At 52.6% G+C, this 18,147-nt stretch overlaps 1 protein-coding gene and 1 long non-coding RNA gene across 4 annotated transcripts in view; one reads left to right on the top strand and one right to left on the bottom strand.

Moving 5' to 3' along the window:
* Itsn1 (intersectin 1) overlaps window positions 1-17,295 on the top strand; it is a 174,814-nt gene extending 157,519 nt beyond the window's left edge. For 2 of the 3 annotated variants that reach the window (XM_040750476.1, XM_040750475.1), the window contains 9 exons: window positions 3,280-3,463; window positions 6,010-6,108; window positions 8,784-8,951; window positions 11,844-12,056; window positions 13,212-13,333; window positions 14,457-14,539; window positions 14,804-14,887; window positions 15,354-15,527; window positions 16,817-17,295. In XM_040750476.1, coding sequence (XP_040606410.1) covers window positions 3,280-3,463; window positions 6,010-6,108; window positions 8,784-8,951; window positions 11,844-12,056; window positions 13,212-13,333; window positions 14,457-14,539; window positions 14,804-14,887; window positions 15,354-15,527; window positions 16,817-16,965 — 1,276 coding nt within the window. In that variant the 3' untranslated portion in view covers window positions 16,966-17,295. Of the gene's footprint in view, window positions 1-3,279; window positions 3,464-6,009; window positions 6,109-6,753; window positions 6,911-8,783; window positions 8,952-11,843; window positions 12,057-13,211; window positions 13,334-14,456; window positions 14,540-14,803; window positions 14,888-15,353; window positions 15,528-16,816 lie in introns of those variants that run through there. The other variant, XR_005878825.1, reaches the window with a different exon arrangement.
* LOC121141893 lies at window positions 5,116-6,010 on the bottom strand. The gene is made up of 2 exons (XR_005878829.1): window positions 5,577-6,010; window positions 5,116-5,387 (listed from the first exon to the last, which is right to left on the bottom strand). It is a non-coding gene; the product is annotated as an uncharacterized LOC121141893 (long non-coding RNA).
* Window positions 17,296-18,147: the final 852 nt, after the last annotated feature.

The following is an 18,147-nucleotide window of genomic DNA, read 5'->3' as shown; positions in this document are numbered from 1 at the left end:
TAGATGACTGAATTAGACCATAAAGATTCCCTCAGTTTCTTAAGATCAAAGTCAAGGCCATCGGAACCCCGAACAGCAGTGCACCTGTGACCCCACTGCCCCTTAAAGCCTCAGCTACCTCAGTGGATCCCAAACTCCCAGTATGGGGCCTTTGTCAGAGTGCTCGAGCCACACCCAGGCGGCACAACGCTGCCTACGCCTTCCTATTCCGGAGCCCGGCCCCCAGCATGCTCATGGTACAGAGAGCGGGGCCGGCCCTCGCCCCATTCTGAGGGAGCCCGCCTGCCACCTGGGAAGACGGGGCTGTTCATCCCGGAACCCCCGAGCACCGCATGTGAAGTGACAATGGTTTGGAAACAGACATCAAGGCTTTTTGTTAAAAACATACATATAGGGTGATGTCCCCAACACCCACATAGAAACCAGGCATGGAAGCATGTACCTGTAATACCAGAGCTGGGGGACAGAGACAGGAGAATCCTGTCCCCAAAAGTAAAGTGGAGAGAGACAGACAGACAGACAGAGAGAGAAAGAGAGACAGAGAGAGACATACACACAGAGAGAGACATACACAGAGAGAGAGAGGGAGAGAGACAGACAGAGACAGAGACACAGAGAGAGAGAGACAGAGAGAGAGAGAGGAGACTCAGCACAGCTGGCCTTCACATGCGGGTGCCCAGGCTCAGTGGGGTCTCTGCACTCAGTTCTGCCTCCCCCCCAGAAGCAGTGTCAGAAGCCACAGTCCTTTAAACGTGTTCCAGGCAGCTACCTCAGGCAGGTGGCCCCTCACCCTTTGCTTTAGCAGAAGATCAGTCACAGACAAGGCATCTGGGGACGACAGGGCTTACTTGGTTCAGGCTTCCACACCCTGCTCATCATGAAGGAAGTCAGGGCAGGAACTCCAACGGGGCAGGATCCTGGAGGCAGGGGCTGATGCAGAGGCTGTGGAGGGTGCTCCTCATGGTTTGCTCAGCCTGCTTCCTTACAGAACCCAGGACCACCAGCCCAGGGGCGGCACCACCTCCCATAGGCTGGGCCCTTCCCCATCAGTCACTAATTAAGGAAATGGCTGCAGCTCGATGTTGGAGAAGCATTTTCTCAATTGAAGCTCCCTCCTCTCAGAGGACTCCAGCGTGTCCAGGTGACACGAAACTCTGTAGCACAGTTGTTCTCTAGGATTTGGTAATAAGACTCTACTGTTGAGGACAACACATGCCCAGTTCACAGGACAGAGGCGTCAGGCTGGCACTGACCTAGAGCCTCATTCCTACAGGCTAGCTTTCACGGAGCTAGAGGGCTTTCTGTGACCGTACTGGGAAAGGAGAGCGATCCACAGTCTCCGTCAACCTGGACCCTGTGAGCTACAATGATCACGGGCCTGGGAAAGAAAGAGTGTTCAGTAGACGCTAGGGCTCTTGTCACTGTCCACGGGGTCGGTGGACATCAGGTGGAGCCACTGATTCATCCTCAGCCGCGTGTGAACGCTCTGTGGATGGAGCGCTCCTCGCTGACCTCTCCCTGCGGCAGCTCAAGGCCTCTTGTGTGCACAGATCTTTCTTCCTATGAGGTAGCCGATCACCAGGGGGCTCAGTACTCAGGGCTGAGGTTGCAACCACTGACTCGCTGGGTCACCCACTACTTCACACGTCTGGCCTATGCCGTAGAAAATTCTAGAAAGGGACTCTCAATTGAACCTAGCGGCAGTGAGCCAGGCTGTGATTTCAAGCTGGCTTCCCGGTTAAGTCGACTTGATTCTAAAGGCGTGAGGACCAGATCATCAGAACCCAGGGGCCTGCAGTGTCCTTGAGACAGTGACTGTAAACATGTGAGCTTTGACCCTTCCCCCCCAGCTCTACACTCTCCCACTTTCCCATCATTCACGGAGGAGGGAGAGGGTAAGCGTCCTTGCTTAGTCCTCCCAGGGAGGCTGCTTTCGGGGATGCCAGGGGCTGAGGGAGACCATAGCGGTTTGTAACAGGGCCTCCAAAATTACCAGTGGCTAATGCTTGAGCAAAGTTTGTCGGGGACACTCCACACCATCCCTCCAGTGGAACAGAGTGCTTTGGGCCGCCCTGAGTATTTCAGGGTGAAGGAACAAAGAGGGATAAAGGAAAGCGGATGGTCTGAAGCTTTCAAAGCTGGGAGACTGAGATTGTGCAGCCTCTTTGGGTTTGCTTAGCCTTGCCTACACCTCGTGGCTTCACCCCCGTGACCGTGAAAGTAGCCACAAGAATTCACAGGCCTTGCGTTGAAATCATGTCCTACACCACCCACCTGCCGCCCGCCCACCCCCCCCCCCCTCGCCCCCCATCATCGTTGGGGCTGCTGAACACCCGGCCTCACGTGTGGTCTTGCCCCAGCGTATATTGCTACCCTTGTCACGTACAAGTCGAGAGTCTTCCATACGGTAACTTCTAACTTGAGAGTTAGAAGGAAGGGCATGCCATCCTGGCTGCCGTGGCCCTGAACGCAGCCCACAGAAGGTAGGCGGAGGGACAGACAGACCACCCCTCTGTCCCTTCAGCTGCTGTCCCCAGCTTTCAGGATGGAAACTGTATGAACTCGTGTGTGTGTGTGTGTGTGTGTGTGTGTGTGTGTGTGTGTGTGTGATTAGTTACTTGGTCAGCTTTAAATTAGACACATCAACGGAGCCATGGGCAGGAGAAACACTTTGCGTGATCATTTTTATGTGGCTTTGGCGAACTTTGAGAAACAGGGTGATAGTGTTTGTGGCAATGGATTTGAAAGTTTGTTTCTCCCTCCCCTGGTGACATAACTTCCCTCAGAAGAAATGGGCTCAATGCCCAGACTGAACCAGCCTTGGACGCTCACCATAACTCATGCCCTGGAACAGCAACACAGGGGTCCTCTCCAAGTTACTAAAGAAAGAGGAAAGAGCCGGGCGTTGGTGGTGTACGCCTTTAATCCCAGCACTTGGGAGGCAGAGACAGGCGGATCTCTGTGAGTTCGAGGTCAGCCTGGTCTACAGAGCTAGTTCCAGGACAGTCTCCAAAACAATACAGAGAAACCCTGTCTCGGAAAAAAAAACAAAACAAAACAAAAGAAAGAGGAAAGATGTAGCAAGCAGCCACCATGCTGAAGAAACCCGCCCAGGCCACCCCTCTCTGTCGTGCTAGACTCATGTCTTTCTCTGTCCCTTGTCTCCAAATAGATGCTTTAGTGGCTCTCAGGTCTGTGCCCCCCCACCCGTTCCGTTTCTCTGCAACCTGCAAGTGTGGGGTGTGTCAGACACGGCTCACCACCCGTGTTTCCGTGCAGAGCGCTGAGAGTCCGTAAGAAGATGTCCGGAGAGAAGATGCCAGTGAAGATGATCGGCGACATCCTGAGCGCCCAGCTGCCACACATGCAGCCCTACATCCGTTTCTGCAGCTGCCAGCTCAATGGGGCTGCCCTCATCCAGCAGAAGACCGACGAGGCCCCGGACTTCAAGGAGTTCGTCAAAGTAAGGAAGCCGGGGCTACAGGGAGACCCTGGAGACTCTCCAGAGTGTCCTCTTGATGTGCTAGGGGTCACAAGCATCTTTTCACTGAAGGCCACTGGGGATGGATGGACGTCGGGAATGGCATTGAACCGGCAGGTGTGGTTATCACTCTGGGGTTATGCTTGGACAGGAGAGCCATTCTTGGGTTTGAGAGCTTGGAAATAGCTTCCGAGGTATGTTCCCCGGGTGTTTAAGGTGTTTTTGAGGGGCGTGTCTAATTCATCCATGTCATTTTCTTGGCCCCTGCAAGCAGGGGCCCCCTTCAGTTAGCACCAGCATTCCCAGTTTTCTGCCGGCCTCTGGCTTTCTCGCAGAGGGAACACACGGAGTCCTCATAGCCCCTTGATCCCAGTTCTGGCTTGCTTCCTGTTGCTGTGATAAAATCCTCTGACCAAACGGGAAGGAAAAAGTATATTTGGCTTACAGATTATATAGTCCATCATCACCGAGGGGAACTGGACAGGATCTCATCCCGAGGATCTGGAGGCAGAAACCGAAGGTCTTAGAGGGATGCCACTTACGGCTTGCTCTCAGACTCCTGTTCAGCTACGTTCCTTAGGCAGCCCAGGCCCGCCTACTGAGCAGTGGTGCTGTCCAGAGTGCATCGATGAGCAATTTTTAAGGATGCCCCACAGGCCAATCTGATGGAGACAGTTCCTCAACTGAGGCTCTCTTCTCCCCAGATGAGTCGAGCTCAGCCATCATAACTGCTTTCCGATGGAAAGCCAGGGGTTTGAGCTCTGCGTAGCCCCCAGGGACTCCATATGAGATACCACAGCCCTGCGGTATGGCTAGCACAGTCTGCAGCGTCACATCCTCCTGGGGGATGCTTGTGAAGGTGATGCCAAGGCACCTGCAGGTCTTGCGCTAGGCTAGCAGCCCTGGTCCTTGGTGTTGCTGTGAGGCAGGGGTCCCAGTTAGTCAAAGTAGGCCCCAATCAGCATTTACTTCTCCCAGGAAAAAGGAAGAAAAAACAGGAAGAATTAAATGACTCCCCATAAACGGGTGTCTTTTACTGAACGAGCAGCAAGTCTTTGTGTCTCTGGCTTTTTTTGGGGGGGAGCATCCTCACCTCAGGAGTTATGCTCCCTGAATCACCGCGGTGAGGCGGCATGGCGGCGTCCCGGTGAGGCGTTAAACTGGACCCTAGACATCTTTAGCCACCAGCAGCCAAGGGGCTTCTTTTTGTGGTGGAAGGACTCTTGTCCTCTTGAGACAGAGTGTGTATAAGTGGCAGGAGCTGGGTGACTGGGGAGATGGTTCAGGGTGGAGCTGTTTAAGTGTGAAGATACCAGTGCCAGCCCCAGAACCTACAGAAAGGTGGGCAAGAGCCAGCTACCAGAGTTGACCTGTGACCCCTATGTCCACCCACCCACACACGTGTGCACACATGTGCAACATACTCAGGCATACATAAACACACGGGGACACACACGTGTGCACACATGCACAACATACTCAGGCATACATAAACACACAGACATACACACTTGTGCACACATGCACAACATACTCAGGCATACATAAACACACGGGGACACACACGTGTACACACATGCGCAACATACACAGGCATTCATAAACACACGGGGACACACACGTGTACACACATGTAAATAGTAAATAATTTCTTTAAGTGGTAAAAGGAAAAACACCAAAGCCAGACACACGGCCCGGCCCGCCAGAGACAGGAATCTTAGTCCTTGGGTCTCAGCTCTGCCATCCATCCGGCTCCGCCCGAGCGCCTTGAAGACTGTGCTGGAGGCAGATACATCACTTGTACCAGCCTCTCCGGCTTCTCGTCCCTTGGTGGGAGGTTCACTCTCACTGAGAAGTCTTTTTGGCTCTTCTGGGCCCCTGGAGTATCACAAAGGTCTTCAGACATCTGGAAGAAAGTTTTAAGATAGACTCTCCTCTCGGAGAAGGTTTGCTGAGTGTGGAGGCAGGGTGTGGATAGTCGCATCTGAGGCTCCCCATCTGTCTTAGTTAGGGTTTCTATTGTTATGAGCAGACATCAAGTCCACAGAATCTCTTGTAAAGGAAAACCGTTAACTGGGGTAGTTTCGTTTCTCACAGGTTCAGGCCATTGTCATCATGGTGGGCCATGGCGACCGAGCAGGCAGATATGGTGCTGGACAGGGAGTTGAGGGCCCTACATCTTGACTGTAGGCAACAGGAAGTGGTCTGTCTCACTGGGTGTGCCTTGAACGCATATGAGACCTCAAACCCCACCCCCACAGTGACACACTTCCTCTAACAAGGCCACGCCTACTCCAACAAGGCCACACCTCCTAACAGTGCCACTCCCTTTGGGGGCCATTTTCTCTCTAACCACCACACCGTCCTCCCTCTGTAAATGGCTTTATCCTGGACCATGACAGCTGGACAGGGTCTTCCAACTCCAGGCTCATCAGTTACTATCCAAATGGATGGAATAAATGACAAACATAATGTCACTGACTAGGTTTTGCAGATTTTTAATGCACATTAAACAAAATGTCTTCCAGAGACTGGCAATGGACCCTCGGTGCAAGGGGATGCCCCTGTCCAGCTTCATCCTGAAGCCAATGCAGCGTGTCACGAGATACCCGCTGATCATCAAAAACGTAAGTACGGCCGCCTGTGCCTTTGCGGGCAGAGGAAGGCTGGAGGGGGCAGGAGGCAGCTAGAGGCGGTTGGAGGCAGGGGTGGATTTCCCAGCCAGGACACCTGGGGGCTGTCACGTGGGAGTCACGTGCCCACCGGCTGCTGAAGCCATCTGCTTGGCCGCTGGGAGGAAAGAGATGGTTCTGTGTGAACTAGTAAAACAGCCTTCGGACGGCCATCAAGTGGCTTCCAAGCCAGAGGGTGAGAGTTCCGTTCCCGACGCTTTCCCAGGGCTGGCACGGCGCCTCCGCGTAGAGTTTGGAGCAACAGAGAGAGGAACGCGATTCCCACCATCTGTCTCGGGGAGGCCGCTCCCTGATGCCCCTCCCGATACCAGACACCAGTTTTCCTCCTGGGCTTTAAAGAAAGCCAGTCCCAGAGAAAACAGAACTAGCGTTTCTCTGTCCTCACCGGGAAATGAGCGGCCGGCTCGGCTGCCCTCTGAGCCGTAGGGCCGGGGGAAACGAAGCCTGCTTCCCCGGGAGGTGGAAGTTGGTTCCTTTATCTGAGAGTAGTTTTCAGAAACCAAGCCGTGGGAACAGGTGTGCTCATGGTTACCCTGGGACATGGGTGCCACCCCCCACAAAGTGTATGCTTTTGTCCAGGCTGTGTGTAACACATCTCCCTCCCACGGTAACCTCAGCCCGACCCAGCTTCACCCCACACCATACAGTAACGTCTGTCCTTGAGTTCATTCATGGCGGAGCATTTAAGAGAAAGACCCGGGAGCTGACACAATGGTACAGAGATGGGGATACTATGGTAAATGAGCTTTTCAAAGATTTATTTATTTTCATTTGCTGTGTAGGGTTTTGCCCCAATGTGTACCTGTGTACCACATGCATGCAGTACCCCCAGAGACCAGAAGAGGGCATTGAGGCCCCCCAACTGGAGTCACAGATTATTTTGTTTTGTTTTTGTTTTGTTTTGTTTTGTTATTTGTGAGCCTTCGTATTGGATGCTGGGAATTGAACCCAGGTCCTTAGGAAGAGCAGCCAGTGTTGAGTCACCTGCCCAGCCCCCAAGACTAAATGTTTCTATAATGGTGAAGGGGGGATGATTCCTAGCAAGGCTTCAAAATAAAACTTTATTTTAAAGTTTTTTATTTTGAGATCAAGTGAGCCAGACAGTGGCTGGGGGGGGCATGGGGGGAGAGGAGCATTGCCATGCACACTCGTGAAGGTCAGAGAACAACTCAGTTTCCAGGGGCCAGATCTCTCCTCAGTGTGTCAGGATTGCCCGCTGGCCCTCCAACCTAGAGTCATAGCATTATCAAAGAAGACTTCAGTCCAGGACACACGCTCAGTAAGGGAAGTGATTAAATAAACACAGTAGATTTGTACCATGCAACCCTTTAAAACTATCCTATTTCTGCCGCTTGTCCCCGCCTGGAAAGGCACCCAGCTCTTCACCAGCCTGATAAAGGCAGTGCCATTGCCAGAAAGATTTGCTCAGGATTAAAAACAAAACAAAAGAAACAAAAGATCGTACGTTGGGGCTGGGGAGGTGGCTCAGTCAGGAAGTGCCTGGGGCCGCAGTACCCATGTAAAAGCAGGACATGGTGCCGTATACCAGCCCTGGTGGGGGTCCTAGCCGGCCTAACTGAATTGGTGAACCTCGGATGCCATCGAAAGATCCTGTATCACAAACAAGGAAGATGACTCCTGAGGGATGACAGCTGAGGGTGCCCTCTGGCCTCCGCTCACTAGCAAACACACACACGTGTTCCCCACCCACCCGAACATACTTTTTTTTTTTTTGCTCAGGGGAACCTTCTGAGTTGATCTCTGGGGTGCATAAGTGCATACGGCTGTGTATGTTCTCTAGGGGACATGAGCGCATGGTGGGTAACACCATCCCAGCCCACCTAAGCTGCCCTACGTACTCACGAGTAGACCATCACTCACGGGCTAGTAGGATACTATTCAGTTCCAACACCACGATTTCGTCCTCGGTCCCCTCAGAGCGAGCAGTAGGAGCAGCTGCTGGTGCAGCAGGGGAGCCTGCCTGGCGCCTGTCCCTGGCCTCCGGCTGAGTTTCTTTCTTTCTTTCTTTTTTTTTTTTTTTTTTTTGGTTTTTCGAGACAGGGTTTCCCTGTGGCTTTGGAGGCTGTCCTGGAACTCACTTGGTAGACCAGGCTGGTCTCGAACTCACAGTGATCCGCCTGCCTCTGCCTCCCGAGTGCTGGGATTAAAGGTGTGCGCCACCAACACCCGGCTGAGTTTCTTTCTTTGTGAAGTGGAGTGAAGATTTGCGAAGAGTCCCTTCTGGCTGCGCCGGTCCGTATGCCACCTAAGATCTGGGGCGTGTGTGTGTGTGTGTGTGTGTGTGTGTGTGTGTGTGTGTGTGTGTGTGTGTGTGTGTGTAGTTTAGCGTTCGTGCTGGGAGTTAGCATTTGGCAGGGCAGGTCACTGCTTGTTCTGGGACATTCAAGGCTGTGAGGTTGGGCTGAAAGGCTCAAGGGCAGGGCCACCCATCGCCTTCCTGCAGCAGGGTAAGCCCCACCGAGCCCAAGGCACTGGCTATTACGCTCGAGTCACAGCTATGGCGGCACCACGTTTGGAAGCTCTGGCTTCCTTGATGACTGGGCCGGGTCCATCCGCACTGTCCTTTGTGTCCCCACCCCCCCCCACAGATCCTAGAAAACACCCCGGAAAACCACCCTGACCACAGCCACTTGAAGCACGCCCTGGAAAAGGCCGAAGAGCTGTGCTCCCAGGTGAACGAGGGGGTGAGAGAGAAGGAGAACTCGGACCGTCTGGAGTGGATCCAAGCCCACGTGCAGTGTGAAGGCCTTTCTGAGGTAGCCACCTACGGGGCGGGGATCTGGGCCGCTCTCATTTGAGCATGGGCGGGCAGCAGAGAGGGGATGAGAAAAATGGCCACTTTCTTCTCCAGACCCACGGCTCATTCTCCCGTCAGCCACCTCTCTTCTGCTCGATGTTACAACCCATGCGTCTTCTTAATTTCCATTCTATTATTTCCCATTGCCAAAAATGTATTCAGTTTTTTTTTCAAATGTCCTAGCTTCTTTTATGTGTCTTGCTCCTTGTTCAAATGTTCGTGCTCCTTGTTTGTTTCTTTGTTTCTTTTTTTTGGTTTTACGAGACAGGGTTTCTCTGTATTGTTTTGGAGGCTGTCGGTCCAGCCCAGCCTCGAACTCACAGAGATCCGCCTGCCTCTGCCTCCCGAGTGCTGGGATTAAAGGCGTGCGCCACCACCGCCCGGCTCCTTATTTGTTTCTTAACACACCTTGAACATGTTTGTGTGTCCCAGCGTCTGAGGGTCACAGTCTTTTGTCTGCTGCTTCTGACAGCGCTCACTCGGCATGCCTTATTTTTCTATATGTGCCACGATTTCTTTTTTCCTTTCCTTCTGTACCAGCCGTCAGACCCAGGGCCTCGTGCAGATGGCTAAATGTTATTCACCGAGCCACACTGTGAACTAATAGGTTTTTGTTTTTGTTTTTGTTTTAAACTTCCCCTGTGTGCGTCTTTGCTCTTGAACTTGCATTTCTCCTGAGTGGATTGTTACCCAGGCCACCCTATGTTATATTTAGAGGGAGTTTTGGGATCACATCGGACAGGTGGATTACAGCTGGGACCTTGTGTGTAGAGCCACCCGCTGGTCACAGAGTCCAGGCAGCTGGTACACACGCACACACACTCACACGCACGCATGCACGCACGCGCGCGCACACACACACACACACACACACACACGCCCCACATACTAAAACCGAAACCAGCGAAGTGCTCTTGCTTGTCTGTTTTGCACTTCAGACTTCAGTCCACTCGGCCCTTCACCTCAGCCTTGTGGATTCAGTCTCTTCACAGTGGAGGACTCAGGAGCAACAGGTCCTAAGGGCTCCCGGGGCTAACACCGCCTTCTAAGTCTGGTCTTCTAGTAACCCTGTTTCCATTCTGCTTTGGGGGTCTGCTCATTTCCCAGTTTCTTTATTTTTATTTTATTTTTTATTTTATTTTTTACCAGCTTGTATTTTACAGGCGTTTTGTATTTTGCTCTTTTTCTTTTTACGCTTGTGTTGGTGAGTCATCTGGGTTTCTCGCCCCCACACTCGTCTTTGCTGCTCTTCCGGCGCTCCCCGTCTCGTAACCTCCACTCCCATTCTTTCTGCTTGTGCTTCCTCTGTATCCGAGTGCATGGGTGTACAGACACATACGTGGACGCTCATGCACACACGTATACGTACAGATTTCTAGAGTTTTCCAAAACGCCCAGGGAGGCTGTGTCTCACTGGTTTCCCATGCCATGGGAGGCCACCTTCCCCCTGTCCTCCTCCGCAGGGAAGGTGCACACCAGCTTAGGGCAGCCCTGCAGAAGCTGAAGCCATGCCTGGGGGTTCTCATTTCAGAACCCGGGGACAGACAGCCTTTAGTCGTCTACCTCACTCATTTACATACACAAGAAATCGCTTATTATCTGCTTACATGTCATTGGTCAACGCTCAACCCCAAGTACATTATTAAGAGAGGGAGAAAGAAAGCCTGGGACCCCTGGGAGCGATGACTCAGCAGTTGGGAGCACTGGCTGCTCTTGCAGAGGACCCAGGGTTCAGATGGCTCACAGCCACCTGTCACTCCAGTTGCAGGGATGGGACACCCTCTTCTGGCCACTACTGATAGAAAAACACTCATACACATTGAAAAAACACAAAGTGTGGCCCCACATCTGAAGAGGGTGTGACCCTAACCCTGTGCTTTCCCTAGGAGCCTAGAGATGGGTCTCACCCTTCCTGCCCATCAAGAGACATCTGTTGGGATGTCGCCACCAGCCTTCCAGGCTCCTCCAGCCTCAGACCTAAGAGTGAGGTAGCCACCCCTAGGTCTCTGGTCGCCAAAGCACTGCCAGCTTCTCTTCCACACTGGAGGCCACCAGCGCCTCTTAGGGGGCGTCTACTGTGAGTCCCATGACCTCTTTCCAGGAAGCGTGTTTGTAATCACGATCTGGAGAGGAATTTTCTCTTGAAGGCAGCTGGAGAATGTCACATAAGGTAGTGTGGGCTGAGATGACAGCCTCCAGGGAGATGCTGGGGCCCACATATCAGCAATCATAGTCCCCCAGTGACGGAAGGGAGCCATTCATTCCCTTCACACGTCCTAGACTAGCAGTCAGGGCGAGATTCAGCATGCACCACACGGTCCTGTAGGACTTCGAGGGGTCACTTGGCACCCCCGAATCTTGCAGACCCTCCAGTCCTGGGGTCTGGACTCTCCATCTGGGAAAGTGGCGTTTGTCCATGAACGTATATGCGTGAGTCCTGCCATTCCCAAAGCACTGAGGACTCTCTGAGCTCTGTGGGGATTCTTGCCGCACCCCCACACGGAGCAGATAGCCAAGAGGGGAGTCAGCTTTCTTCCTGGTGCCCCACTTCTCAATGGACTGAGGGGGGAGGCGCACCCGCAACCCCGTGCACCCGCAACCCCGAGAGAGAGTGAAACCCCAGCAGAAAGGCCAGAGAACTTACCCAAGACTAATCCAGGTACCCGGAACCCCAGAACCTGTGCTCTCTAGGCTTGGCAAGCTGCTGCTGGGACTCCTCAGAGCCCTTCTTGGCTTGTGTGTGGGATTGAGGCCTGCTGAGGGCCCGCCTTCGTGCTTGAGACAGAAGCAAAAGCAAGAGCGAGCGGGACTCCCTCATCGCGCCTCCCTCCTGTCTGGTTACCTTTCCTAGCAACTGGTGTTCAACTCGGTGACCAACTGCTTGGGGCCGCGCAAGTTTCTGCACAGCGGGAAGCTCTACAAGGCCAAGAGCAACAAGGAGCTGTACGGCTTCCTCTTCAACGACTTCCTCCTGCTGACCCAGATCACAAAGCCCTTAGGCTCTTCCGGCACCGACAAAGTCTTCAGCCCCAAATCGAACCTGCAGTATAAAATGTACAAAACGGTACGGTTCTTTCTAGGTGGCAGGAAGAGGGCGTCTCCAAAAGGAGTCTATTTCTGAAGGGAAAGCAAAGGGGAGGAGCTAAGAGCAAGGGGTGGATCTAGGATAGTAAGGGGAAGGGCCAGGAGGAGGAGCTAGGATGGAGTAAGGGGAGGGGCCAAACTAGTAAGGGGAGGGGCTAGGACAGGGTAAGGGGAGGGGCTAAGCTAGTGAGGGGCGGAGTAAGCAGAGTAGAGTACCGTCCATGCCCCACCTTTGTTCCCAGTAACGCACAATCCTATTGGGGGATACCACTTCCCACTCACTTTACACAGGCGAACAGGCCCCACGGCCAGCCCAATGCCCGGCCTGCCCCAGATGCCCTGACACACTCTCACGGCGGTTTGAAACATCTGTGGCCCTCCCTTTCTCCATCAACGAGTGGAAGGTTTCTGTGACAGAATGCTAAGTCCCGTGTGAGCAGGACTGTGTGTGTGTGTGTGTGTGTTGTTACACCGTGGGGCATTTTATCTTCTAACTTTGCCGATGCGGGGGTGCCTTTCCTCAGGGGTTCTCATAGGGGCAGCAGCCAGCTGTAGTTTGGGAGAAGGCGAGGTGACAATGTGGAGTGTCGCTAGAGCCTTTGTCTGTAAAGAGAGACTCTTAGATGCGGACTGTTGGCTGCTGAGGGCGCAAGTCGGGGCAAACAGTTTACCTGTAAGGACTTTAAATGCTGCTCTTACAGAGAACCCCGGGTCAGTTTCCAACACCCACATGACTGCTCACAACCGTCTGTAACTCCAGTTCCAGGTGACTCCACCCCCCCAGCCTCTGTGGACATTGCACACCTGGTGCACAGACGTTCATGCAAGCAAAACCCTTACACGTTAAAAAGTTAGTTCTAACATGTACTCTATTCTGGTATAGTCCGTGTACTGAACTACACCCTCCAACACACAGCCTTCACTAGATTACTGGGTCACACACACACACACACACACACACACACACACACACACCGTGTAATTTCCTGACATTCATAGGCAGGCATGCACACGCGTCTATGCTCACGGTGTATTGCGCACCCACACACACACACACATACACAGACACACAGAGCTTGGTGAGCACACAGAGCCCCTGCTTTGTTCTGTAACACCTTGCATCATTACTCTACAGCCTATTTTCTTAAACGAGGTTCTAGTAAAACTGCCCACCGACCCATCTGGAGATGAGCCCATCTTCCACATTTCCCACATCGACCGCGTCTACACCCTCCGAGCAGAGAGCATCAACGAAAGGTAAGCCCGACCCCTCCCTAGCAACAGGTGAGGGCCACTTGTCAGCCGCTGTTCTGTCACCCCTGTGTGGAGGGAAGGGTCGCACATACTATTTTTTAGAACTTCTCAAAAGTTGGACATCTGGCGTGAGGCTTTCGAAATAAAACGGACTGAAATCAGCTTTGCTCGCGGCTTCCTCTGTCCTATTTTCTTTCTTGTATTTGGTTTTTTTTTTTTGGTTGTTTGTTTTTTTGTTTTAGAAATGTTCAGCAGCCTTTGAAGTATCGAGAGCTGCTTAGATCGCCCCAAGTTTCCAGGTGGCAGAAACCTATAGGAAAGTGGTTTGGGACTAACCCCGTCCCTAGCCTCTCCCCGGGTCAGCCATCTGGATCTTTGGGTTGCCGGTATTTCGCTCCAGTCTTAGACTGTCCCGGAGCCAAATGGAAAAGATCACTTTCTGGAGGGCGAGCTTGGCCCAAGGCCAGCAACATTCCCAAGAACATTGATGCCAGCAGGAAGATTGGCTAAAGCTGGTGTACTTATGGTAGGCAGGGAAACCCGCACGCCAAGCCGCCTCCTGCTGCGCACTCCGCTCTTCCCTTGGGCGATTTTCAAAAACAGACAGACGGACGGACCCTCTGTCTTCCTGGGTCTGCCAGGCACGCGATGCTTTGCGGAGAGGGAGGACTTTCTCCATGGGAGTGGGAACATGAAGGAGTACATCCATTGCTTACGGACTCTGGGAGTGGAGCGCTTGCCCCAAGTGTGCAAAATCCCGGCTTCAAGTCCGTGTACCCCATAAACCAGAGTGTGTGCCAGCAACCCCAGCAGTCAGATGGCAGAGTCAGGGAGAGGCCATCCTGGATTACTTAGTGAGTTCATCACCAGCTGGACTAAACTGTATGAGACCCTGTCTCAAAAAAAAAAAAAAAAAGAAGAAAGAAAAGCCTTTCTTACTGATGATAGGGATAATTATTAGCATCATGTAATACAGAATCAGTCTTTCTTTTCTGAGCCTTTGCTGCTGAATTCAAATAAACCAGGTAAAAAGAGTCCTGGAAACAGAATTCGAGCAGACCCCACGGCAGTTGGCTCTCTGTTCTGAGAGGTTTGTTTGGCAACATTCCGTCTTTTCCTGTCCAAGGACTGCCTGGGTGCAGAAAATCAAAGCTGCCTCTGAACTGTACATAGAGACCGAGAAAAAGAAGCGCGAGAAGGCGTACCTGGGTAACGTGGTGGGCGGCTGGAACCGAGTGCGGGAAGGGGGCGGTGGACCACGAGGGTGGGCGGGAGAGCCACCGAGTCCATCCGGTGTCGCTGGGGCTGGGGCGCGGGCATGGTGGGAGCAAGGTGGGCCAGCAGAGCAACAGGCGGGAGGGGGCTTCGCGCTCTGGCGGGGGCAGATGCGCGGCAGACTGCGGGCATGCCGGGGAGAAGGGCGTCAAAGCCAGCGTGAAACGAAGCGTTCTGTGCTGTGTCCTTGCGGTCTAGTCCGTTCCCAGCGGGCAACCGGCATTGGAAGGTTGATGGTGAACGTTGTAGAAGGCATCGAATTGAAGCCCTGTCGGTCACATGGTAAGGGCCGTGGATTCCCCTCTGCCTCCTCCACCCCAACCAACTTGACGTGGTGCTATTGCTTGTGTACATTTCCTGCTGATGCTGGGTTTTCCAGCATTTGTCAAAGAGCCATATGTACACACACACACACACACACACACACACACACGTGTGTGTGTGTGTATATATTGACATATATTCATACACGCACACACATAATTCTTGTGAGTCCTTTTCTATGGTCCTGCTTTGCAGTGAGAGCTGAGCAATCTCACTCATAGTCCCTGTGAAATACATGACACATGGCACACGTGTGCACACACAGAAAGGATTTAGTTTCTGAGCCTTGCTAATGGATTTGTGCTTCTAGATGTGAGACCAAAACGTGGGCGTGTCCGCCAGATTTCCCACCTGTCAATCTCAAAGGTTGAGGGGGTTGGAAATGAAATGTGTCCCACCTGGCAGGGGCTTTTATTCACTCCAGGGAAGAGCAACCCGTACTGTGAGGTGACCATGGGCTCTCAATGTCACATCACCAAGACAATCCAGGACACATTGAACCCCAAGTGGAATTCCAACTGCCAGTTCTTCATCCGAGACCTGGAGCAGGAAGTTCTCTGCATCACCGTGTTCGAGAGGGACCAGTTCTCACCCGATGGTGAGTGGGAAATGGCCCTCGGGGTGCCCTTGCCCTGCCTCCTCCGTCTTACAGGGATACATGCTTTCCTGGACCCAAGCCGGGCGCTCTTGGGGATTTCCCTAGGGGTCAGGTTGGCACTGTGCCGGGAGCTGCTGCAGCCAACTTAGACGGCGTGGGCAGGAAGGGCGTGGGCGGAAGGGCTTGGGCGAGCTGCTTCCCTGAGCTAGACACAGACTGTGGCGGTTTGCATTCCCACACTGGTGGCTGTGAGAAAGGGCTTGCCTAGGAACCCAGATGTAGTTTCCTTTTGTTTTTCTGTCCTTGGCTCAGCAAGTAAAGACACTTGTTGCCCAACCTGATGGCTTGAGTTTGATCCCTAGTACTGGCATAGTGGAAGGGGACTCCTGTAAGTCATCCTCTGTCTCAACACATGGCATGGCATGGACACATGGGCACACACACACACACTAAATAAATAAGTAAATGTTTAAAACAGCAATGATGTAGCCATGCTTGGTGGTTCGCGCCTATCTCCCCAGCATTCCTGAGGCCGAGGCAGGAATTATGACTTTGAAGCCAGCGTCGCCACATAAGGTGGCCCTGCTAAAAATGTAAAAGATGGACTGGAAATGGCTCAATCGTGGAGAGCGCTGGCTCCTTGCCCAACTTTAAAAATAACGTTTATGTGTCTGCCTGCGTGAGTTTGTGTGCACTGCATGCCTGTAGGGGCCCATGGGAGCCGGAAGATGGTGTTGGATCCTCTGGAATTGGAGTCACAAGTGGTTGTGAGACACTGTGTGGGGTGCTGGGACCCCATATCAGGTTCCTAGAAGAGAAGCACGTGTTCCTAACTGCTGAGCCATCTCTCCAGCCCACCCCTGGGTTTCCTTTTTAAATATAGACCCCGGGGGCCAAATTTATGGCCTTGTGTTTGCAAAGCTTTTACTGACCGACCCATCACCTTGACCCTATTAACATATTTTGAAACAGACACAGAATATATTCTATTTGTGGGTTATCGCAATACATGTACATAACGTGTAACAATAAATCGGGGTAGACCCATCACCTTGGATATATATTATTTTGTTTTATTGAGTATATTTTAAAACTTTCTTTGGCTTTCTAGCAGTGAAATATCATGGTGAATTGACAACCCCATGGGGGAAATAAACCAGAAAGGCCAGGGCTGGTCTTACAGGTGACCTTAGAGGAGGTGGTCCCTGGCTGTGCCGTAGGGGAGCCCCAGCGTGAACGATGTGCGTCTTGGAACTCCTTCTGAGCATGCTTTGCTTTCTCTCTTTCAGATTTCTTGGGTCGGACAGAGATCCGAGTGGCTGACATCAAGAAAGACCAGGGCTCCAAGGGTCCAGTTACCAAGTGTCTCCTGCTGCACGAGGTCCCCACGGGGGAGATTGTGGTCCGCCTTGACCTGCAGTTGTTTGATGAGCCGTAGCAGCCCTGGGATGACCCTGGAGGACTTCCTCTCAAAGGCCCATGTGCTGTCTGCTGATCAGCCATGAGGCAACGGGGACAACAGAGCCAAAAGTCCCTCAAGGCTACTAGGAGTAGTTCTCGACAATCCTGCCCTTCAAACCATGTCCTGTTTTATGAATCCAAACTCTCTTTTCCTTTGTCCTCATCACAGGTCTCACCATGGCTTCCAGAGTCTCTGAGATCCACAGCCTTCAACTCGGTTCCCTTGGGAGCCTGAATTCTTCCCCTGGATGGAGGTGTGGGACTGGTTACTACAAAACAGATTTATAAATGCAGTGGCTGTATTTTAGAGAACTTGTGTAGGCCTCCTATTTCTCCCCTCCACCAGCCCCTTTGTAGACTACCTGGCCTATGACGCCCTGTGAGTGGTGTGTTTAGTCCAATTGTGATGGAATTGTTGCTGCTTTGGAGTCCAACTCCCACTGGGAAATGGGGCCCTGGATTGAATGCTCGGCGTTATGAGTCCTGGAGCAGGCACTGACATAGCTCTCCCGAGAGCCACTACTGGAAGATTCTCAAGTGTGCGTCAGAGCTGTTCAGACCTTGATTAGTGTCTGTCACTGAAAACACACTGGTGAACTGTGGGGTGGGTGGGTCAAGGTGTGTTTGGAGAATTGTTCTGGAAGCTCGTCTGTGGAGTTCTGTCCTGGCGAGTTAGATCTGTTTCGGGTCACTGGGAAGGCTTGATGACACGGAAGTTCATTATCCATGAAGTTCTCTGTTCTGATGAGTTATGGGGCAGGCTGGATGACGTCATTGAGTCCTGGTTGCCCGGTATTATCGGAACATTCTCTTTGGGCTCAGAGACCCTGTGACATTTCATGAGACGTCTTGTCCGGTGACCAACCCAAGCTGATTCTGTGTTTGAATGTACTGGACCGTGACTGTTGTGGGAAACTTCAACAGCGGTCTTTAGTGGTCTCCGCAGGAAGTCGCGCCTTAGATGGATACAGTTTGCAAAAGAAAGGGTTCAAGAGTTGGGAGGCGTGGAGAGATGCTAAGAAAACCCATTACTTGGTGGTGGTGGTGGTGGGGAGACCTTGGGGACAGTGAGCCCCACACATGGAGTAGGAAGATGGGAAACTCTCCCCTAAGCTTTCCCCGGGGACACACCGTCTTCTTAGTAATAGAAACACACAGG

This window comes from Mesocricetus auratus, unplaced genomic scaffold, assembly GCF_017639785.1.
Source record: "Mesocricetus auratus isolate SY011 unplaced genomic scaffold, BCM_Maur_2.0 Super-Scaffold_100008, whole genome shotgun sequence".
In the NCBI taxonomy this organism is placed as follows: Eukaryota; Metazoa; Chordata; class Mammalia; order Rodentia; family Cricetidae; genus Mesocricetus; species Mesocricetus auratus.
The sequence above is the reverse complement of the archived record's forward strand: the minus strand, read 5'-3'. Positions and strand labels throughout refer to the sequence as shown.